This window comes from Lagopus leucura, unplaced genomic scaffold (assembly GCF_019238085.1).
Source record: "Lagopus leucura isolate 7727_CA_CO unplaced genomic scaffold, USGS_WTPT01 Super-Scaffold_100157, whole genome shotgun sequence".
In the NCBI taxonomy this organism is placed as follows: domain Eukaryota; kingdom Metazoa; phylum Chordata; class Aves; order Galliformes; family Phasianidae; genus Lagopus; species Lagopus leucura.
In genome coordinates this window covers 10390170-10414518 of record NW_024962334.1, presented here as the reverse complement: position 1 = coordinate 10414518, position 24349 = coordinate 10390170, and the positions used below count along the sequence as shown (strand labels likewise).

Sequence of the window (24349 nt, the reverse complement as noted above, 5' to 3'; positions counted from 1 at the left end):
TTTTTGGAAGTAAATGCTCTGGAGGCCAGGTTCAATCAGTATCCTCCAGTGGGATGTGGGGATCTCCTTTGTCTTAAGGCCAACACGAGCCTGGTTGTTTTTGTCAAGGGTTATAAAGGGTGGCGGTAGGAAAATGCTAAGGAGGGGTCATAGCTGTGGAAGAAAAAGCCAACCCCCCAAGTTACAAAGGGGTCTTGGTAGAGTTCAGAGGTTGGCTGTGGTTGTGTGGAAGTGAAAAATTGCTTCTTATTTACAACATGCAGGGAAAGCTTTCCTACAGATCAGGCCATGCAAAACTGTGCCTCATATAGGGTGGTTTGCACATGGATGCCCATGGATAGAACTGTTTTCACAAAAGTTCAAGAGAATTAAAATCACAGAGGGAATGATGAGGATTCAAAAATGCATGCAAATTAATCTTCTGAATGGAAATGCTACTCAAGAGAAACAGAGAGAGATGTCCAAGAGTTCCCAAATGAATCAGGAGCCCGTGCTTCTCTGAGTGTCAACATTTTCCTAACCCGCTCTCTTCAGATGACACCCATGGACTCACAAATGGAGCCTGGGGCCAGAAGATCCAGGCTTCTCAGAGCTAATCCCAAAGCTGATACCACGCGGTAAGACCCTTCTCCTGCTGGCAGGCTGCAACAGTCAGTTGCAAATGCATTTGCTCTAGGTTGTCAGTGCGGTCTCCTTGGAAGTTAGACATGGTTACTTTTGAAAATAGGACACATCTGTGACTTAGAAAGCCAGTTTTCAGCAGTTGTTTAGAAAGTTTCAAGCGTTAAAGTAGCTGGAATCACAGCCTTGTTTATACAAAAGAAAATCTGAACATTTCTAACCCCCAGACTAAACTGGAAGAAGAGCGCATCTTTTTTGCTGTGTTTAAGGAAGCTTCAGCCATTGCCCTTGGTGTTTATGGTACAGCAATGCACTGATTTGGCAGTACTTTGGCCAAAGACTTGAAGTGCAAAAAGTACAGTCCATCAGGTGCATTTTGCTGTATGACACCAGAAGATGTACCAGAATTTACAGATTCGATGAGATTTCAAGCCAAATATACAGGATTCCTGCCAAGAAATCCCGTAATTTGTCTGATTTATTTAGTCAGCAATGGTTTTAAAACACATGGTCCAACTGCAATCCAACAGCACACAGAAAAAAAGAAGTCAGCCTTGTTCTGACCCCTGCTCCCACCCACAAATGGCCAAAATGTCACGTGTGGGCACACAAAACCCACTGGCAGCGCTAAATGAAACAGCAGCATCAACTGTCTCACCAAAACTCTTGGTCACATCCCTTTAGCAAGACGTTTTTAAGTGGCCTCCAATACTTGTGGTGAATTTTACTTATAATAGTGATGCTAAATGCATGCAGCTAGCGCAGGCCAAGGCTCAGTGAGAGAACACCCTCACAGTAGTAGTAGGAGCTCAAGGGCCTTTCCCCTCACATGGAATCAATAGTATTGGATGGTCCTTAAAGACCACCTAGTCCACCTAGTGCACCATCAGCCTCACTGTAGAAAGCTACCTCCTGATGTCTGCCCTTCTCATAGAAGCCAGAGCTGGGTTCAGTCAGCTTATCTCCTCAGGACAGGATTTGGGTGCACAAAGTACGCTGACATTCAACTACTTCAGATTTACTCGTTTGTCCCAATGATTCCCCAACATCTCAGCTTTTGTTTCGACACTACTTTTATTTTCCTTTCCTATCTACGGACTGCGGATACAAGGGTAATAAAAACCTCTGAACAACCAAGTGAATTTAACACATCACCACTCATTGTTACCTGAGAAAACCAGGCGATTACTGATAATAAGTATTCTCCATTACATGCAATTCCAGGCTTCATTTCTCTTAGTTTGCAAATTAAAAAATAAAGAAATACATGCATGGATTGTTGAACTTCATTTTTATTCACGTAAATAGACTTTGAAGGAGGAAAGAAGACTATAAAGCTTTGCCCAGCAAACTGATTTTATACATAACCACAAGCAGGCACATGGCTAGTCTGTAAAAATGCAAATTGTGAAGATCAGTCTCGGCACAATGCCTCAAAATTGGAGCATCACCCCTCTGAGTTATTCTGAGCAACGCTCAAGAATACTATGATTCCCCTATTAGTTCTTCTCAACAAGCCAATCTTTTATATTTGCATTAAAGAAATGAAAAAGTAACCGTATGGATTCAAGGAGATTGTCATAAATTACAGTTTAAATCATTATTGACTATCAGTACTAAAACAATTCTAGTTAAGGGAAAAGTCATGAGCAGGCCCTGTTTGCTGGTGAAGTCTTAAGGCAAGTCAAAGCACTGCAGTGGTGGAAGACACTGAACGGAAGAAACCATCAGAGACTAATGCTGACCTCACCAAAGCCAGTGGGCAGCTCTCCCATGAACGTGAAGAAGTGTTTACTTTGATTCAATTCATTCTGATAATTGCATTCCATACTCATTGTTTTTTCGCATTGAAACTAATTGTCGTATAAAAGTGTTTACGAGTAAAAAATTAGCCTAAGGTGCTAAGACCTGCTAGTGCTAAGATAGAACCATCTGGAACACTTTGCTCCATTAAGAGGTTTCATCAAAAAGTATTTTAGCCCATTTATTTCTCTAGCCTGTTAAATATATCCCCAGTCAACTAACTCAAAGAGTTCTAAATAACCGCTTTTCTGCAAGTTACTTCAATTCCCATTTCCATCCGAATAGAACTCGCTGCAAATCACCAACAACAGATAAGTAACATTTAGGGCTCCTCAGCATACAAGACATCAAACTTTGGGAGCCCCATCAAAACATCAGGCTGGCAATAGCTTTAACACTGACGTTCATTAAAGGACACATAATGAGGGGGCGGCTGGCTTCTCTGCCCTATGAGCTGCCCACCAATGCTTGCACAGGGCTGACCTCCATCAGACACACCACGTACCTGTGGGCAGGGTACATTCTAGAAAGCTTCTCAGGGAGGAGATGCCTGGAGCCACTTGTGATAGTGGGAGGGAGGGGACAGGCCGGTCCCACACAGGCAGGGACTGCCCTACAGCCATGACCAAGCTGTGGGCCGCCACGTTTCTCACCAGCCCAATGGGAGCCGTTTGTCGCAGCCTGGGAGCGCGGCACGCGGCTGAAATGCTCACAAGCTGCAATCCTGACACAACACACCTCCAGGGGACACAAAGGGTGGCTGAAATGTAGCAGCGATCGGCATCTGTATGGAAATATGCTGCTGTGGTTGGAGGGGAGGAAATGGGAGGTAACCATAAACCATGACCTTGAGTACAAACACAAAGCAAGGCAGAAACTGACTGCGAATAAAGCTTTCCTGCTTGCTGATTTAAACCACAGTTGAAGTGGTGATTCAAATCAGTGCAGCCTGCTGTTGTCTTATCCTCTTAAGTTCCACGTATTTTATTCATACATAATTAGTAAACTTCCTATGACATGTCCTGGATTTTAGAGTGTATGTGCAGCCAATGACTGAGGCAAAGAAAACATCTCACTGCTGCTTTTCTTTCAAGCACAAGCAGTAATACTGTGAGCACATTTACTCACAGAAGAAGAATAGGAGAAAAAAAAAAAAAACAAAAACCCCAAACAAATCACATCAGCTGTGGCTTTACATCAAGTATATTTCATAATTGTATGTTAAAATATGTACCCACATCATAAAACACTTTAAAAAAAACAATTATTTTTAAACGTTATGTACAGTAATGCAAAAATATGCCTAAATATGTATCGAATGCAAAAAAAATAAACCATTTAATAAAATCTCCCTTCCAATGACACCCTGCTCTTCGATACCTTAAAAAAAAAGGAAAGAGCTCGGTAAACAAACAGGAGTTACAACACAAACTATCAGACAAAAGCAGTGCAAAGCAGACATTAAAGAATGGAGAGGCATCCAATCCAGTTTAATTCCAACTGGATTACACCACAACTGCAGTGTCACTCAGCCTACATCACTTGAATTTGGGGTTTAAAAAGTTAGCCTTGTGCTCAAGATTAAGAGGCTGCCCTGGAACTCATTTCCATCAGAGCAAGAAGTTAATGATAATCCAGCCGAGCACCCTTTAAGCCCCCTTAAACAGGGGTGAATTTCATGGTAAGCAAACATTTCTTGCTCTGTGTAATTCTGCCAAGCACAGAGATCACATCCAACAAATAGTATGGACTAAAGTCTACCTGGAAGCTGTGGTGGGAGAAAGGCTCGTGCTGTTTCACAGTTGCTTCGTCATCTCCTCTTTCTGCATCCTTTAGGAAACTGCAAACAAGGCTCTGGGTCTTACAATTTCAGCAAGTCCATCATCTCCTATTTGTGACACTGCAATTTCATTGGCAATCATGCTCCTACGTATTTCTAGGACTAAATGTCTGAATTAAATTAGGTGCTTTATTTGCATGAGAAAATGCTGATCTGGATCTTACTTGGATGTGCTCAGGTGACTGACGTATATCCTATATCATGCTAGAGTAGCTGCCCTCAGAGCACAGCTGACCTGTATGTGAAATATAGCTCTTCTTTGTAAAAGCAATCTGAAGAGGTTTCAGTATTGCTCCCTATGTGAGAGGTGGCAGGAAGCTCCATTTAAAGACCTGCTTATAAGGCACTGGTGCAGCAAGGTTTGTGACAAACATGGTTTTATGATTTATCCTTTCCAACTATTGAAAAGTATGTCCTTTAAATCAATCATAAATAGCAATAAAAACACATTAGAAAAGTCCCAAATCAAATAAATCAACTTAGTGTTGATGCTTAATTTATAACAGTCCCACTTCAGTGCACACTCTAGGTTCTGCATGGTTGTTGTTGTTGTTTTTTTAAACTCATTGTTGGCACGCACTCACCCTATATTACAAAAGCCCCCCAACAAAGACACAATGGGCTGAATATCTTCCACTATGGACTGAATATCTCCTACAAATAAGAAATTTTCTGATGACATGATGAAGTTACACGTTAAGCTTACAAATAATGAACAGATAAGAACACAGGGGCATATACTGGCTTCCCCACTGTACACACCTATGTAAAGCTTTTAAAGAATAAGAATATACACAAAATATACACTCAATTTGCAAAGTAAAACAGCCCTCAACATCTGATATTTTACAAAGTTACACATTCCTTCTATTAAAATTCAACATGTGGAAGTATTCCTGTGCCAGATCCTCTTTGTAAGCAATATGATCACTTCAAGGTAATTTAGTTCTTCATGTATATGTAAGAGAAGCAGGAAAAGCTCAGCTTCTAGTCATCACTGTCACTCCCAGATTCACTCAACTGCAAGTCATTTCCTATGGGAAACAAAAACAACAAAACACAAGAAGTGGGTAGGCACACTTAATTGCAATCAAACCAAAGTACAGCCACATGTACACTACAAGATAAAAATAAGCACAAGAACTGAATGCAAATGTCATCTCTGTTTAAGGGAGTTGTTCACCATGCCCAAGAGCATTAAGAACTGCACAGGGTTCATACACACCCTGATCCAGGTCCGACACAGCCACGTAATCTGCTCCCCAGTGGGAGGACAGCACTCCCTTTGCTAGCAGCTGCAGAAGGCATCCCACAGCATCCACCCACCAAGCTCCTCTATACAGCTCTGGGACAAGGCATTGAGGAACTCACTGGCTTTCTCGACCTTATTAAAATAGACTTTGTTGTTTTAAGGCAGATTGGGTAACCAATGTAAGGTCTCCACATGTCAGTAAGCCAGAAATAATGTTAGAGCCATTGCAACTCAAAGCTACTGGCTGAAATCAGCTGATACAGGACATGAAGGTTAAGGAAGGCCAAGGGCAGCCCTCCAAAGAGCAGAGATCCAACACAGGAAGGACTGGAAGTGGATCAAAGTGACAGTCTTAGAGCCTGTCTTGCAGAGCACTTGTAACCTGGGGAAGTGGATGGGGTAAAAGCGTGCAATAATCACGCTGGAGTTCTGGTTACTGAACCCAGCCCTATGGGTGCTCTTCCAAGATGCTGTCCCAAACACAAGTCCTCTGCAGAGCAGCCCTGCAACAGCTACACCCTGGATTTCTTCATCTCTTTCCCTCTTTTGGGGAAATTTGAGTTACGGTCACCAGTGACTTGAATACTCAATATTAATCAGGGCAGAAATCACTGCACAAAAAAAGAGGAGCTGCCTCAACAGCTCCCAAATCCTACATGGGTCAGAGATTTCTGGAATAACCTCTGCAGTACTGCAGCCCAAAAGAAGCAGGGAAGAGGCAGCTCACCAACAGAAACAGGGACATGGAAGGAGTCCTGCTGACTTTGCTGAACTTTGGATTTCACCCAAGTGTTACCTCAGGCATTCACTACTGTCAGGAACACTGCCTTTGCCAGTTTACCAGCAAGCCTTTTCAGTATCATCTGTATAATACCTAAACTTGTCCTGAAGCTGGAAACCCTACATTTATCTGCATTTGAACTCTACCAGTTCCCTTTTTGCGGATTGCAAGAGATGTACTCAAACATGCCTCAGGAGAAATTTAAAATAAATTATGATAAATAAGTTATGGTTTCTTATAAATGTAGTATTTTAAGTCCACTGAACCTGATCCAGCGTAAAGCCTAATCCGTGTTTTCACATTACAGTAATTCTTACCCTCCAGTGCACCATGTCCACCTGCACTAATGTTCTGCTGTTCACTCTTTCTACTTGGAGGCCTGAATCGAGACTCAGCATGGTCAACAGGGGGTCACCATGCCGATGCCCACAGGTTTCAGACCAGACTGAAGCAATCTCCACAGCTTCAGATACGTCTCAGCCTTCTCTTAAAAAAAAACAAAACACCAGTCCACATACTTCAGCCATTGCACCTCTTTGGGATTACTGTTGGGCAAACTGTAGTTCATGGAGCTAGCTTAACATGCTAGATAAGTGTCTCAAGCAGCTTTCCAGAGTAATAAGACAGAAGCTTTACTTACGGAGCGTGCTCATGAGCTGATTGCTTCCTTGTGGCCTGCTGGTGCCGTTAGCAACAGCATTCCTATTGTTATACTGCTGGTGAGGTGGCTGGGAAGGGGAAACATGTGCTAGCTCTTCCCCCTCACTGCTGGAGCTTTCATCTTCGCTTCCAGATGAGCTTTCTGAGTCCGATGAGCTGCTTCCACTGCTGCTACTCATCTGCTCAATAATTTCAACCTCTGCTCTCAGCTCTGAAATGAAAGGACACTGATCTGGTTGGAACCATGAATAAGCCTCATGAAATTTGGGAAAAGAATACGAAAATGCAATCGTTTTGTCAAGTACAATTTATAACATCAAAATAGCTCGTATGAAAAAGAGAGAGTCAGGAAAGAAGAAACAAACCATCCCGACATTTTTTCAACCCAGTTGTTGCAGCTGAATTAGAAGAACAGCAAAGTTTAGTGCCACAAAACCTTCATTTCTGTTATTATTACTTATAAACTTTACACTTACGAAAACACTTCCTGCTTCATTATTTTCCCACAAGTTTTTATGCTTTAAATACAAACTAAACACATTTTCTCAATGAGCATTACAGGCCAAAAGCCAGCCCTTTTTCTTTTTTTTTTCTTTTAAAGCATTTAAACATGCAGGATTCCAAATTCTGGTAGAAGTCAGTGACATTTAGGCTTCTGGTAAATGCAAAGAGAGAGAGAAAGCATAGGCATATGACCACAACAGAAGCTGCTTTGCCTTAAGAGTGTATGAAACTGCTCCAGCACAAAGTCACACAGCTCATTTTAAAGAAACTCAGGAAACAGATAAATGACATCAGGTAACTTAGCAGTGGGACAGGCAAGAACAGATGAGAACCTTCACACACTGGAGAGTAGTGACAGGGGTGCCATAGAGCTAACGAGTAGCCATGGAAAACGGACTGCTCTGAAACTGGGAAGTTATTCAAGTCAGTCACACTTCACTTTATGGTTACCAGCATAAAGAAATAGTGGAATAGCATGACAGCCTCATCAGCAAAAGTTGGTGCTGGCTGAACAACTGGTTACTGTGCAGACCTTAAGGTAAGTCACAAACCATTCCACATTGTTAAATTTGTTGTAATTACAAACCCTGTTAGAGGAACATTTTTTTTTCCTGTATCTATGCACAAAGCTGAGTATCTAACTACTTACTTCATGTAGGAAGGTTTCCAGGAAGGAACAGTATTCACACGTGTTATTCAAAGTATAAGAAACCATCAAAATTTAGGCTCTCATTGTGCTAGCAGTTCTACACCCACAAGGTAAGAACTCAGTGCTTGTCCTGGACAACTTAAGGGCTAAAGAAAAAAGGATGAAAGAAGAGACAACAGAAACATAACTGTGCCTACCCAACAAATGGAGAACTGACACTAGGAGTAATTTACCTTAGATCAGTCTTGAGAGTTACTCAGACTGAGATGAAGCACAGCTCCTGAGCTAGGGACATCTTCCTGATATGGCATACCCAGAGCATACAAAGCGAGTCCCTCCTTCATGTAAAAATGGCACAGTTTTAATTCTTACTGTCTTCAGACCACGCACAAGTAAATGCGAACAACTGGAACTCTTCTGTTTTTTAATAAGATCAGTTTTCCTTGGGCTGCTTAACACTTCAGTGTAACAGCTAAGTTTTCAGCCTCCACATAATTTGCTGGCAGGAGTTCCCCTAGCTCAGCAGGTATTGCTTTCAGAAATTAACTTTTCCGTTGCCTGTTCTGAAGCTGCTACTTTTCAATTTCAAAGTTCAGAGCTCAATTTCAAGTGCTATAGCTATATTGAATTAGAGACAAGGAAGGCATATTGAAAGAGAACAACTGTATTACTAACTCCAGCAGGGTATTTAGTGATAATGGGGTTGTTCCTCAAATCTACTTCCTGAAGTGAGATCCCCGACTAGATCAACTGTGGTTTTTGTGCTTTATTAGTATGCCAGGCAAAATTTCCCTTTTCATCATTAAGACGTAGCATGAGAGACCATTGGAAGTGAGGGGAAAAATATGCAATTAGGCCAACAGAAGCTGTTATTTTGTACTGTAATGACTTTCTCAGTCCTTCCCAACAGAGTCTTACAAGCTTTACAAATCCATTTCATGGCTGGAATCTGCTACATGTAAAAATTAGTGCTGTTAAGTCGGTGTTCTTACCTACCCTTATTTAATATTTCAAATGATAAATGTTCTCTGTGTTCAAGGCTAAGAAAGACATAGGGGAGAAGTAAACAGCAATAAAAGCACTTTCCCTTTAAATATTTTTTTCCTAGCTTCACAATATGAAATTTCCGCATACTTTTAATAAGGATAAGAATCGTTAGCTGTAAGTTACAGTGTTGCTAACACTTTGCTACAATATTCTGGATTGTAGCAAGCACAACCACATACAGACTGCAGTCCACAAAGCAAGAAGATTCAATAAATAGGTCTGTAGAAAGATGAGTGAGAATTACAGTACTTACTGAGGTAGAGTCTATGGTCAAAAAGGAGTGTCTTGGTATGTAGAAGTGGAAAGAACATACCAATCCAGAAAGCAGCTTACAAAACAGTGGGAAAATAAGAATCAGAAAAGGATGGTGAAGCAATCCAAGAGAAATGGGTGTTGAAAGGGAAAGGATGCAATAGGAAGTGCTCTCCAGAGACTAAAGAAGGAAAACAAAAAGTCTTAGCAAGGAGTTTGAACTCAGTATGGTAGGTGAGGAGAGAAATGAAGGAGGGAAGTGATGCAAGCTGGTGGTTGGGAAAATAAAATTAACCTAGCTAACACAGAGATGAGTAGCAGCACTGGGGGGTTTCTGCTGGGAAGGAAGAGACCTGGAAAAACCCATATGAGAGCTTTGGATACAAGGAGGGAAAGGGATAACATCTTGGCTGAAGCAGTAAGGTAAAGTACACACACAGATAAATCGTAACACCACCAACACCATGAAGGGCAAGGACTGCAAAGGTACGTGTGTTATCAGTGACAGTGGTCAAGGATGGAAACTCAGCTCAACGCCATTTTCTACTCAACATTTGCCTCAGAGAGGCTGTTCTACTTCCTTCCAGGTGCCTTGTCTCTTAGCTCCTTGAGTCTAGAATTCTAAATGTCTTTTCTCTGGAAAGATGAGAAAAAAAGTCATTGTTTACACTAATGTGGCTGAGCCAACGATGACTCCAAAATCTTGCAGGAAAAAATGGCCTGCTTTGAAAATGTCAGAGTCTGCATTTTTCAATTTGCCTGTCATGCTTAATGCAGTTACAGGTATGGAAGCCTCAGCTAAATGCTTCCTTGCAATGCCTCCAGTTAAAATAGCTATGCGTGTACATACCTGTACCTATACACTAAGCTGAACAATGAAAAAAAATCAGACCTTTCCTAGACCACTTTTTGCTCCTCAAGATCAAGCTCCTCATGATGATGAGCCTTTAAGGCTTAAAAGATGACAAGAGTCAGGATGTGCAGCAGCTAGCTTTAAGAAAGCTTTTCACACAGTGTACTTTTGAACATTTGCCTTAATTGAATCTACATCATCTGAAAAGGCTGAGATTGCCAGGGGAATCTTTTGCATCTGGAATGTTACAGCTGTAGGTTTACTTCCAGGAAAAGAAAATGGGTTACTGTTTTATACTGACAGTCCATGCAGTTTTTAAAAGTAAAAAAAATAATAATTCAACAGCCTTTCTCAGCAGGGCTCTTTTGTGTGTGTACTTTATACCAAAGGCCCTAATCTCTTCCAGTAATTGTGGCTAAGGGTTCTTGCCTCTTCATTCAAAACAAATAGGCCACGCAGGATTTTTAACTAAAGCCCTAACCTTGGACTGCAAGACTACCACAGGCTTTTGGAAATAATGTCACTCAGCATTAGGGGGAATAAGGCTGTATGTTCATAGCAGAATACTTGCTGTTAATAATGGTATGCAAGCTGGAGAGAAATCAACTTGATTTTGGCATTTTGAATATGCAGAGATGGCAGCTAGAAGAGGCAGTACTTCACAGTGAAGTGCAACAATTTTGGTGGAGAAGTCCTTGAGAGACAAATACTGTTCTGTGGCATAATACTTACAAGACTACAGCTGCCTTTTAAATAAATAATACCTGCTCAGATTCTTAAGCATTGAATCTATAGTTTCCAAACCAGATATACGTTTATGTGGTTCTTTTAGTTAATGTGTGCTTTAATTATGTCAATATTAATTAAAACATCTCTGTCGTGGTCAAATACGGCTCATGAATGCCAGTAATCTCATGTACACAAATGGCTATCATGTTGCACTTTTGCAAATGTTCACTGCTTAATGATTTTTGATCATAAGTAGCCACGTATTCAAAAGAATAAGCTCTTACCCTCTCTGTTCCTCCTTTCATGCAGGAGGGCAAGATAAAAGCTTGCACAGCAAAAGACTCTTCTAGTGCAGGACCCTACAGACAGCCTCCCAAAGGCCTTTCTGCCTGCACAAAGGACTGGTTTACCTCCCATGTGTTCTGCCTCTGTCCTCAAGCACTGCTATTTGGACAGCTGCAAAAAAGGATGGATGCAAGGACTGACTGACCTGGAAGTCATCTGGAAGTCACCTGGAAGTCAGCTCATTCTTATGGGGAGTTGAAGGAACGCACAGCTGAGGGTAGTGGAGGTAAGCAAAAACCTACACTGGGCTTGGCTTAAAACTACTGTTAAACATCACAAGGGCTGTGTCTTACCACACCCTTGAATAGGGCATACTGGGAGCAGGGAGAGTCATAGTGCCACAGCAATGTTTTCAATGACCTCCTGTGAGGATTTTAAGTTCTGTGCTATGTCCATTAGAGAAGAAGCATAGAATTTCATCTTTACGTTTGCTGTTTCATACACCAGAGTTAATTCAACCACAGGAAAAGCCACTGCTTGAACGGAAAGAACACAATCTTTTCACAGCTTAAAAGTCTTTAACCATGAAGATACACATCAAAGGACTGGAGACTATCTTACAGCTTCTGCATTTAAGTTCTCTTAATTGTTTTTGTTATACAGTGGTGCCACTTTAGCCCTATCTTTGCCAAGTACTTTCTCAGTAAGTAGATAGTTTAGTAATGCTGATGCTCTACATCAGGTGTGTCCAACCTACAGGCTGCACACAGCCTGGGGCAGCCAGTAATGAGCCCCCATAAGATTGTAAACTTTTAATGTTTTTCTTTGACTTTCAGAGATACTTCTCATGAGTCGACTGCACAAGGCTCAAACACAAACTGAGCAGGGAATAGTGGAACAGTGCAGAGGGCACAGCGCAGGGCTGACTGCCTTTTGCACCACCACACACAGGTGAACTGAAACCTGCATGTGCTGCACATGACATGTGTCGTGCTGTTTGGCATAATGCAGTCATTGGCCACAACAATATTTTAACCCACCTACCCCTGTGTGTGCCTGTGAAGACGCGTGTTTTATTAAGCAGACATGTAAGTTTTCTTATTTCATTACTGAAGTTGGGCTTGTGTTATTTTGTAAAGTTATTAAATAAGTTAACATGTTCTCTTTGGAAGAAATACCCGCAATACTCATGCAGTGCTGACAAGTCTTGTAATTTTCAACGTTTCAAAAAGTTCACAAGAAGTATGAAACAGTTGGGTGATTTGGTTTTTTTTTGTGTGGATTTGGTCGCTCATTTTAATGAGTTAGACATGTGTCTTCAAGGTGAAAACCAGCTTATCTGTTCTATGTTTCAAACCACAGTAGCATTCCAAATGAGACTTAAACTATGGCAAGCTCAAGTAATGGCAAATAATTTTATGCATTTTGATATATTGGCTAAGTACAGTCCTGTGAACACTGAAAAATATGCAGCTGTGCTTTCTGCTTTGATAAAAGTTTGAAAATAGGTTTCAAGATTGCAAAAAAAAACAAACACCTTTGTGTGTATGTGTGTATTTGTGACTCCATTTTCAACCAACAGAATTATATAACTGGTGAATTTTCAAATGAAATGTATAGAATTACAATCAGACATTCAACTTGAAGACAAAATTTGATCAAGTCTCTTTTCTAAACCTTCATAAGCTCTATCTGATCAGAGAGAAATACCCCTTGCTTCACAGTCACACCTTGTTCACATCATTGCTTTTTGGCTGTATGTACATTTGTGAACAAATATTTTCAAGGATGAAGCACAGGAAGAGTAAAATTAGATAAAAAAAAATCTGTGATGGACACATGGAGAACTCACTGAGAATTGCAACCACTGTCATCAAACCAGACACTGATGCATTAGTTTCACAACACAAAGGTAGTTTTATAAAATCCATTAGTTTTATGTTTCTGATGCCCTTTTTAGTTTTAATACAAATATATAAAAATAAAGTTTTTCACTTATATGATATTAACTATGTTATATGTGTATTTTATATGCAGCCCAAGACAATTCCTCTTCATGCAATGCGGCCCAGGCAAACTGAAAGGTTGGACAGCCATGCTCTAGATAATCAATGGTGGAAGTGACAGTAAGTGCTGAAAGGTTGAGAAATGCTTAGAAAAATAGAGCACATAGTGAAAGCAGAAAGCAAACTGCCCAGGTATTTTCCCTCTTTCTTTTTAGCCTTTAAAGATTCTCTCTATGAAATACCAATTCAACACTCTACTTTTAGTACAAGTCAGGTGTTCTTTAGTTTGATTTTAGAAACCAAACTCAGTAGATCATTTGTTTGGAGGTACTTTCCAACAGAAGACAATCATGTGGCAAAAAACTCCAAAGCTATAACAGTTCTGAATGATGTGACATATTTTTAGACTGCTAGAAAATAGTTCTTGCAGTACAGATGTCACAACAGACAAACGTAATTGTTCTGCTGTAAAAACATGACCTTTACCAATTGCCATGTATATGCAGAAGAGCACCCCCCCCTATTTTAAGTATCTGATTATACATTATATATAAAGACACTTAAAATTTACAACTGATTCAGTTTTTAAATTGATATATAACCTGATAGCTTTCTCCTTACCTATTACACGGGAAATAAAAATGGCAATGCAGCTAAGGGAACTGTAGCTAACAAACTCTCAGACTTCGATTCTGTCTGCTGACCAGCATCCAGGTATTGAAAATATTACTGCTGTGAAAGAGTGAAACCAGTCAGCACCTATACAGACACACAGACAGCTCAGCTGTAAAAGTGTCACTCAGTGATTATCAAGAGCTGAAAAGACAAAAAAAAGCCCCACTAATAATCAACACAGACTGGGAAATTAACATAGGCTAAGTCTAAAGGCAAAAGTAGCTATATGGGATAAGGGAAGAGATCCAAAAAGAAAACACTAGGAGAAAGAACAGCCTTAAAAAGAATGTAATTGTGTCTGGTGCCAGATAAGTAACCTAAGAGAACCAAATAAAAATCTCAATTTAAGATCTTCCTCATTCTGACAGTATTAACTGCAGCAAAGTAACTCCAGCATGAAAGGAAGGACTTGGGCAAAGAAAGTGAGCCCACAGTAGAACACTGAGACAATACATTGCCTAAGAAGGAGACACAGTTGAGGCAACAGTCCCTTGAAGTGCTTCAAGACACTTGAAGAGCAGGTACAGCACTATATGGCAGGTGTGATAAAAGCTACAGAGGAGCCATGGTATTGGAAGCAGTTGGCTTGTTCTCTCCTTCATCCTTCCCCTACTAGCACTGCTTAACATGGCCCAGACTCCAGTTCCTGTAATGAGGACACAGTCACTGAGCCTTCCTGCTAAATGGTTCTGACCTTGCTTTACACAGGGTTAACCCCAAGCTACTTGACTGCCTCACTACATCTTGGATCAGCAGCTGTCGCCGTTGTTTAAAACACCCATTCAGCCCATCTAGCATTCAGCTGCAGTAACTTCTATCTTCTGAATTCACACTTCTTTTGTTGTCTTTCCATATCAGAGAAATAGTTTGGAAGAAAGAAAGTTATTTACAAGGAGGAAGCTCTCTCATACCAGAAAACACTGCAGTATAAATAGCTATATGCTGGCAGAAGAGAATAGATAATTCACCCTTAAGATGAGATATAAGACAACAAACCAATTGTAAAGAACCAGCTTCTAATCCCTGAACATTCTAACACATTTTTATACATTGTAAATCATAGTTTTTATTAAAAAGAAGAAAAACAATCCAAACCCAGAAGTCACACACCCTTCTTTACCTCTCTTAATGTCATCCAGTTGAGGCTCAGGTGAAGGATTATCTTTCAAAGGAGAAGTTTTAGGTCCAGTTGCTGGCTTGGTTGGGGCTCTGAACTGTGGAGGAGGTTGAGATGCTCGGGCAGACTGTTGTTCTATTCGGGCTTGGATCTTACTGCTGCCCTCTGCTCTGAAACAACAACCAGAGACATTGAGCACTACTGTGCATCTGTGTTCAGCTTTTTCAATATCCTTGTGCTAATGCATGATGTGTGACTTCCTTTGAACAGCACTCTATGTTGTTTCATTAAGCTGAGCAGTGAGTGACAGGTTTCTGTATGTAACACATGATTTTGGCAGCAGATATGCCTACTGCAACATCCTTAAAAAATGCATTTTCAAACCCAGGTGTGTCTCAGCGGTGCCAAATTCACAAGCTGAAGAATAATAAAGGTTTTCATTTAGCAATCAATATTTGTAATTTTAGAAAAGCATTAGCAACCACACTAGTTTAAATCAACCATATGAAAAAAAATCACTCATAACAAAAACCTGCTTAACATTACCACAGCAAAATAAATGTTTTTCTCACTTGCAATTGTACATTCTCAAACTGAACTCTCTCAGAGGTCAACCTGACTGGAGCAATCTGTTTTGCTGATAAATACAGCATGAAAGCATTTATTTCTCATTTTTCATTCACTTACTATTATTCCTTAAAAGAAAAAAAAAAAAAGAAAAAACAAAAACAAAAAACCACCAAAAAAAAAAACACACAAAAAAAACCAGTTTAATATGTTTCCTTAGTGGGAAATTGTCTACAGGATAATGCCATGCTTAGCTGATCAATCCCAATCAGGTGTTATTTCCTTTTCTGAATCAATGGCGTTATTCGGACTGTAGAACAGTCAATACCCTTGGAAGAAAAAACATACTCAGGTCCCTCTGTGTCACACTACAGTGAGGTTAAAGTATGGAGTGTATTTATCACACAGCAACAAAGCCTTTGGGAATATGTCTCTATGTAGCACAGCATGGAAACAGTTTATGTGTATAATAAGAGCTCAGTTTTGGTTCAAGAGGGTCCCAGCTCCGAAATGTGACACTTTGTGCCTGTAAGCTCTTCCCACACAGAAACAAGTTAAACTAGCCCATATGGAGCTTCCTGGGACTTCACCTAAACATCTTCTGGTATCTGACCCACTGCATTTAGCACTAATTAAAGAATGTGTGTGCTACAGTGAATCACCGATGAAGCCACAAAAACTAGGCACAGAGCCACCTCCTCCTTACTGAAATACAGCCTTTATGTATGACAGCAGTACACTTTACATAGACATTTATGAGACATTCTTACTCAGAGGACAGTGAGGCACAGCTGTCCAAGAAGCTGTGGTGCCCCATCCCTGAAGGTGCTCAAGGCCAGGTTGGATGGGGCCCTGGGCAGCCTGGTCTGATGGCTGGCTGCCCTGCCCACAGCAGGTGGGCTTTAAGGTCCCTTCCAACCCAAACCATTCTAAGATTCATGATTTGTTCTATGATTTAGAGTAGAAGTGGAGATCTGGGGACATGCTCACTACCTCATGTGAAAGGTAAAAGCAAAAGACCATCTCCAGTATTAATTATGCTCTTAGAACTACAGAAGACCATATGTAGACAAAATGCAGTTTCACCTCTAGGAATGTAATCACGATGTTCACACTAAAAACTCTGCTCCTACACTGTCCACAGGTTGTTAAAATCCAAGTAGCCATGAAAAAAAAAAGCCACTTCTGAGATAGAATACTGAAGGACTTAAAAAAAACATAATCACCACTCCTCAAAACATAGATCCCCAATTTTTTTTCCCCTGCCTCTGCTTAAGAAAAGCTGAAATGTTTAAACCTTAACAGAGTCAAAACTCAATGTATCCTAAACAGCATACTGAACACAAGCTCTCCTGGTACTCCTTGGCTCCTTTCTGCCTTAAGCTTCATCTGGAATTATCAGCAGAATTTAAATTGCTGGGAATCTAAATCTCATCTGTAAGCACTCCTATCCAGTGGACAAGACGTCTTGCCTTTGAGTGACACATGGATGAGTTACCATTACTGACACAGAGAAGCATTACAATCCATTTACTTTTAACTCAAGGTGGTTTTTGGCAAACTTCCATCCAATTCCTAATAAGCTGCAACCCACGTTCCTGTTACTTGTAGCAGCTAAAAGCTCTACAGCGCAGTGAAGTGTTTTTTTTCTTTAAAAAAACATAACATACTTGTAGAATTGTTTAAGATCTGCTTCTTCAGGAAACTGCTTTTAGATCTTAATATCCTGTGTTCCATTGGCTTTGAAAGAACAGAATCCAAAGGTTTCAGGCACTTGCAGAACAGCAAGACTACTAAAAACGTTCCAGCTGTTCACTTTGTAGCATTTGCACAAGTCTGAATGTTGGGTCAGAGAGTTTTTTTCCCCCCCCCCCCCCCTTTCAAGTTGAAGCTTTGGACTTTGCTCCACTCAATGTGCCACTGATCCAATACAGTGATAAGCATTTCTTGCTCCTTAATAGTATGTTATTAAAGTATCATGACTCCCACAGAAGCTGTAGGGAACAAGCCCATAAAGCACAACAATCCTTTTGACAGCCTACTATTTTCATCATCTGTTTCAACTAACCAGAGATTCCTGAAACACATTCCATCTTTCAGCCAGCTTCAAAAACTTCAAATCGCCAGAGATGCTTCACTGCAAACTATAATTACGTCCTTTCAGCGGTGGAAAATTTACGAATTCTTTACTCTTGGATTTATGCTTCCAACAGCTACTTTTGTTTTTTTAGGCAAGATAATTGGCTGTGTAAAGCTGATAAGGTTTAGTAAGCAAACATTATTCCAAAATAAAAGATAATCAAGTTCAGGTTTGAAAGACACCATCTGAGCAGGAAACTTCAGCAAGAATTCATCCTATTAACTCAGCCCAGTCACCAGCTTTACCTTGTTTTCTTGACTTGAATGTTGCTACTGAGTTTTTCCAGAACATACTCCCCAGTGTCATGATTGATAATAAGCACACAGTCCTTCTGATACGGCCTTTTATTTCCTTTAAAAACAGTCATTGGAGGAGTTGAACCCTGGTATCAAAGAAAGAGCACATTTTTGTTTGGTTACATTTCCCTATCTAAAAGTTTATAAACACTAAGGCAAATGATTGTGTTTCTTCTGACTAGGGGGCTAAGCAGATAATAGTTAGCTCCTACTGAAAATACTCTTTCATGAAAAGGGAAAAATACAGTTAATGCAGTAGAACCAGCTTCCTCATAGCAACATTATGCCTTTCATCACACTATGTGCCTAAACAGGGATGAAACACCTTCTCCATAGTTGCCATTATTTACATTTGTTTGCTTTCCTGCCATTAATGTGCATCACAACAGGACATTACAAGACATACTGAAAGAAGTTCTCAGCTACGAGTCCTCAGATTTCACTGTAATACACACTTAGCTATTCAATACAAGAGAAATGTTACAAATGTTTATTCGTATACATCTTTGCACATTAATGGCAGGAAAACAAACAAAATCAGGAATAAATTTTATTCCGAGTAGCAAAGCAAATCAATCAAATGTTATCAATTCAGAATGAAATTCCTGTTCCCAACATTGCTAATAAATAGAATATGCTTCCATCTAAAATGGCTTCTGAACATTAAGGGCGAAAAAGGAGAATTTCCAACAAAGATACTGTAAGATGTACAGGTACGATTCAGAAAACATCAAAGTCTCATGACAGTCTCATCTTCAAAGGCCTTTTACATTTTTATCACTCCTACATTTAAGCGAGGAAAATAACATTTAAGGGAATAAAAAGCAAGTTGAAAGTCAAAGCCTGTTCCCTGTTGATAAATAAATCAGGAAACAAAGAACAAATTTAACAAAAGCTGATCAAAGTTTGTTGGCCACCACTCTATGAACCAGGGACCTCTAAGCTCACAAAAGACTCTGATTTGGACTGAAAAATGAGCAGAGATTTAAGCCCTATCTAAGTAATCCCTAACACAGGGTTTCCAGATCCTGCTGATTACAGCACAGAAGATAGATGAAACAGATAAAATAACCAGAGCTGTTTGCTAAACTCTCATGCTTGAGAACAGCGATTCTTCATTTCTCCAAACATGACTGTTTATCAAACATGAAAGCTGCTAAATCCACAAGTAGAAATAGTGTTTCAAGTTACCCAAGCAGTCAAGGGACAAGAAACCAACTCCACTGAACAAATCATCAGAGACATCCTCAGGGATCAGGCAATTTCAAAAAACAAGCTAGAATCTGCATGCAGCTGGCACGCGTCTCAGAAGCAAAGCAGGAACCAAGAAATTCTGTAAAGTTTGTAAGAGTGAAATGACCTCAGAATTTTTCACTCCTCTTATTATATTCCATGTGTCTAAGGAGCATAAGCAGTGCTTCTGTGGAACAACAGACACACAGTGGCTGCAGTTAGGTCCCGTCCCTCTGGAGCACATTGTGAGCTGAAAGCCACTCATAGGAATACAATCAAATTAAACTCATCAGAAGAAAGATTTGGAAAGGGGCATTACAAGCAATGTTGTTCAATACAAAATCTGAATGAACAGCACAGTTGCCAGACAATCAAAAGTAAATACCATGGCTATTAATCACATCGTTGCCTGCTCCCAAACAGCACTACTGTGCTCACCACTTCTATACACAAACAAAAGCAGGCAAACTTCCAAACGTGACCAAAGCCAGATAAAAGGCAGGAGCAGGGAAGCAGGCTAAAGCCTTATTCACCAGGAGTATTACCACAGTACCAACAGCTACTGATTAAAAATACCAATCTGCTAGAATTAACAGTCCCACAGGAATCTGAGATGTGGCTTCCAAAGTGCTGCCCTGCTATCACCGAACTTATCTGTATCTCTGAATTTTGTTTATTAGCTTGACACGTAGCATTATTTTCAGCTAATAAACAAATCCAGTTCCAGCATGCAAGTGTTTTTGGTTTTTGTTTTTTTTTTTTTTTTGCTTTGTTTTGGTAAGGCAACCACAGAGCTTTCAACGACAAAACAGCTACATCTGTAAACAGTTTTAACACTTGTTTTATTACTGTTTGACCATCAGTCTCATCAAGTAGATATTTATGGCATAATTTAAGGAGGAAGTGGATGGGAAACTACTTCATTGTTGCTCACTAGAAAACTCTCCCCTGTCCCATTGATAAAGCTAGAGGCAGGGTACCATCTGTGCTATCTGTGCGTGTAGGAAATAAACAAGCCTACAGGCCCAGCTTCAGCTTCTGAACAGCACATCCTGACTAAACCCACAGTTACTCCGCTTCTATTCCTTACATTGTAGCACTAAAAATGGAAGGAAATCAGGTAGAGAGCTTCAGCTAAAAGAAGTCGTTGTCCTTTTATACAAGTAACAGTAAGAAGGAAGGAATCAAAAGAACCAACTGAAGCCCTACAAATAAGGCTCTTAACACAGACTCAATTGCACGGTCTTCTCCTCGCATAATGTGCTGTAACTCTAGCTGCTCAAACACTGAGCCCACCTCTTCCAACAAGAGTCTGAAGTAAAAAATAACATACAGGGCAGAACGGAATTACATTGCAAATAACAGGGATACATTCAATACCACAGTCAGCATTCTTACCGGAATATGTGGCAAAGTGATTGTTACATCATCTCCTTTACCCACTTGGATCTCGCCTTCACAAGACGTATCAATCGATGCCGGCTTAAAATCATCTAGGGAGGAAAACAATTGTGATTATGACTCTTGGGAATCTTCAGAATTTGGAGCTTTTAGAATTTTCCTCAGCAAAAAGGCACCACACATTCATTGTGGCTACAGGAAATGCTAAAATACACAGTGGCTTGCACCAGGGGTGGAACAGTACACCAGTATAACCTTGTTCATATTCCCAGCTCCTGCCACCTGATGGTAAAAAGATGTAAAATTCTCCTTTAAAAATGGAAGTAAATTACCAGACTGTGTCTGAAAGACCAAAAGCAGGCTTCTCCTGATGTTTGATGTTGCACACAAGTGTAAAACTGTATCAAGCATCCCATAGGAGTATCAGGTCCCAGACCCAGGACTCTATGGCTCCTGCCACCTCCAAACCTGAGGACTCCATCTATATCAAAGGCTAATTGAGTGAGACCAGCTCATTTAACCTCACTGATATTTTTGACTACTAACAGACATCTTGCCTTTGCAACACCCACTTGAGAGGACACCTTAGCCCCCATCTATGGGAAAAAAAAGGTGCTGGTGTTATTTCACCAGGCTCCACACAGGGCCAAAACTGCTGTAGATGGAGAATGGAGAGCATAACTGAGGTCAGACACTGCTGCTGCTCTAAACAAAGCCCCACTTTCAATAATTTCTGCCGCATTGTATGGAATGCTTTCTCCCCCAAGTAATGCGTTTGTGTTTAGTATATTTATTTGAACTAAGAACATTTTAACTTCAAAGTATTTCCCACTCTGTAATTCTGTCATGCTGACGAGCCATGAAAACCTGTAACATTGTGACAGAGGATTTAGACAAAATGAAATAAGATCAGACAGCTAAGTATTTCTTTTAAACAGGCATCCATACGATTCTAGCATCTCTGGATACAAGAGGTGCAGTTACATTTGCAACCAAGACTTTTAATTACTGCATTAGTTAAGACATCAATATCTTAGAAAAACTAAATTTCAATTCCACTATGAAAAGCACATTTGCCAGGGAAAGAAAACAGCTTGTAATAAATTCTCATTAAGGGGACGTTAATGTCTAATTGAGTTTCACTTTGACAGCACAACAAGCAGAATCAGGCACACTTGACTTAATCCTCATGCCTTAACTGCCAGACCAAATCACATCTTTCATATTCATCTGCGCAATCTATTTCTAGCTATTGTTTGCCACCTACTTTATGTGCAAGCTTGCTAAATAAAACAAAACAGCTGTAGATGAGCTGCAGTCTTTGCCAAAAAGGGATCAAAGGTTTCAATGGCACAGTCACTAAATGAAAAAACACAGCACTATGATGCTCCTTTCTTAGGTATAAGTAAAATACGCTTACTCTAAGCAAACACACAACAAATTGCTTTCATTCAGAAAGCTCATTAGGCATGCATGCTCGGCTAGTTTTGCTGTAGATGGAGTGCACGTATGCCTTTTCAGCTGTAAAACCCAATCCTTTTTCCAAAAGTCAAATATTTTTAGATGCATTTCCAAACCCAGTTTTTCAGTACAGGATTTCATAAATGTCACAGAAAACAATAAAGTGTTTTAAGGAGGAAGAGACAAATCCAGCTTGCAAAATCCTCTTACTGCAGTTTGCATGAAGAGGATTACAGGGATGATATAATGCTCAGTTCCCAGACAGATCATCAAGATCAACCATTAGGAAAAAGGAAATCAAAAGAGATCTCACTTGAATGTCATCGACTAAAAATACAGCACATTAAAAGCTCTTCTGAAATAAAAAACACACTCTTTCAGTTGTAGCCTGAAGTGCTTTGGCTCTGCAACCCCTGGAGAACTTGATTATGAAAGCACTTTACATTCTAGAAATACACCGCATTGCTATCTGGATACAGCTTGGGTTTAATTCGCCCACTATCAGACGGCATCCTCATTCCTTTGATGGTCGGGCTATTTTAAATCTTTGATTTATAAATGGGGATTTGCTGGTGCAGCAGAGCTGGCTAGAAGCATTCAGTGCTATATGTAAACAGCTACATACACCAAACGTATGGTACAGCATTCTTCAACATGGTGGAATTATGCATGATCAGAGGGAGGAACCACACAAAATTTAAGCAGGCAGAAGCTTTTGTTTGGGGAAATGGCTTTGCTTCAAGCGCTGATCATCTTCTTGAGGAACAGCTCAACCTAGAAAGTTGTTCCCTCAGTTCTCGCTCAGACCTCACCAAATTACGCATCACAACCACAAGACTGCACTCCCAGGACTACACATCACGTAGCAAAAACCTCTATTATTAATTGTACCAATTCCTCACCCAATCACAAAGCGACCAAAATACAACTTCAGCATTATTCTCATATACTGCTGGTGATTTTTTGATGCTGGTGACTCATTTTAAGCCCTGGGCCTGTTTACAGAATCACAGAATCCTAGGGGTCAGAAGGGAGCTCTGGAGATGACCAAGCCCAACTCCCTTGCTAAAGCAGGTTCCCCACAGTAGGTTGCAAGGATGAAGTAGCAGTTCCCTGGGAATGATTAGGACATGAAATAGCAATTTTTTGCCAACAGAATTTCAGCAGAGGAATGCAGTGAGCTCTTTCCTCTCCAAAACCATCTCCTTAACATGAAACAAAACGCTCCCAATGTTACGTGAGAACAGTTGGAGTGGTCTCTGTCGACTTAAAGGCAGATTGTTCCTGTTATTCTAAAACTGTTAATGCTGGAGACCATGCCTCAACACTTCTCTTACTCTTCAGAGTTACCACATATATGGCAACACCGTGTGAGCCTGAGTCACTTCTCCCCGCTTCCCCAGAAAGTGATTTACTACCTAGATCACTAGAGGAGGGGTCGTGGTGCCACGACAGCAACCACCTCCATTCAAACTTTAAATCCAAACTGTGGCTCCTTGAGCCGGGCCCGCGGTGCCATTAGGGAGGAGAATAAAGGAACACAAGCAGCAAACCGTCCACTCACGGTGGATCCAGGGAAAACTTCAGACAGCATTCAACCACGCCAGCTTCATCCCCACTGCCTGCCGAGACCCTGGGTGGGACGGGGTGGACGCTGACGGGGGAAACGGGCGCAGAGAGAAGGGAGAAGGACGGGCCGGGGGAGGCACAGCCGCAGTGAGCGAGGGGCGACAGGGGGGAGGGACCCCGGGAGGGCGGCGGGGCATCGCTCTGCCCACAGCCCAGCACAGCCCGGCGGGAAGGGGCCGAAGGCAGGGGGCTCGTCCGCAGGAGGGGCGGGAGGAAAGACGCGGCCAGGCTAAGCGGGAGGAGAAAGGAGGGCGGTGCTCACAGCGGATGGTGTGGAAGAAGGCCTTGGGCCGCCGCTCGAAGCTCTCGCCCAGCTGCAGCGGGTGGTCCTCCTTGTCCAGCGGGTTCGCCGAGCCGTTCATGGCCCCGCACCCGCCCGTCCCGTCCCGGCCGGTCCCTTCCTTTCCTCCGCCCGCCGTGTGCGCTGCCGCCCCGCGCCCTTCCGGGCGCCGAGTGCAGCCGGGAAAGCGCTCCGGGGCCGGCGGCGGCGGCGGGTGCGGAGCGAGAGGCGCGGGGCCGAGCGGGGCTGCGGGCCCCGGGGAAGGGGA

The 24349-nt window shown here is 41.3% G+C and overlaps 1 protein-coding gene across 1 annotated transcript; it reads right to left on the bottom strand.

Annotated features, from left to right (window-relative positions):
• Window positions 1–1895: 1895 nt before the first annotated feature.
• Window positions 1896–24203, bottom strand: EAF1 (ELL associated factor 1). Its single transcript, XM_042889070.1, has 6 exons — window positions 24064–24203; window positions 20709–20803; window positions 18027–18163; window positions 15078–15244; window positions 6938–7168; window positions 1896–5298 (listed from the first exon to the last, which is right to left on the bottom strand). The coding sequence occupies exons 1-6, from the start codon at window positions 24161–24163 to the stop codon at window positions 5252–5254; spliced, it is 777 nt and encodes a 258-aa protein (XP_042745004.1). The 5' UTR covers window positions 24164–24203; the 3' UTR covers window positions 1896–5251.
• Window positions 24204–24349: the final 146 nt, after the last annotated feature.

What these genes read in the sequence shown, in the direction of transcription:
- EAF1 (XM_042889070.1), bottom strand. Translation starts at nt 24,163, where the DNA reads ATGAACGGCTCGGCGAACCCGCTGGACAAGGAGGACCACCCGCTGCAG. An exon ending in TCACTTTGCCACATATTCCG is followed by an intron (nt 18,164 to 20,708) that starts GTAAGAATGCTG and finishes CTTTGATACCAG; the next exon opens with GGTTCAACTCCTCCAATGAC. An exon ending in ACTGGATGACATTAAGAGAG is followed by an intron (nt 7,169 to 15,077) that starts GTAAAGAAGGGT and finishes CTTTCATTTCAG; the next exon opens with AGCTGAGAGCAGAGGTTGAA.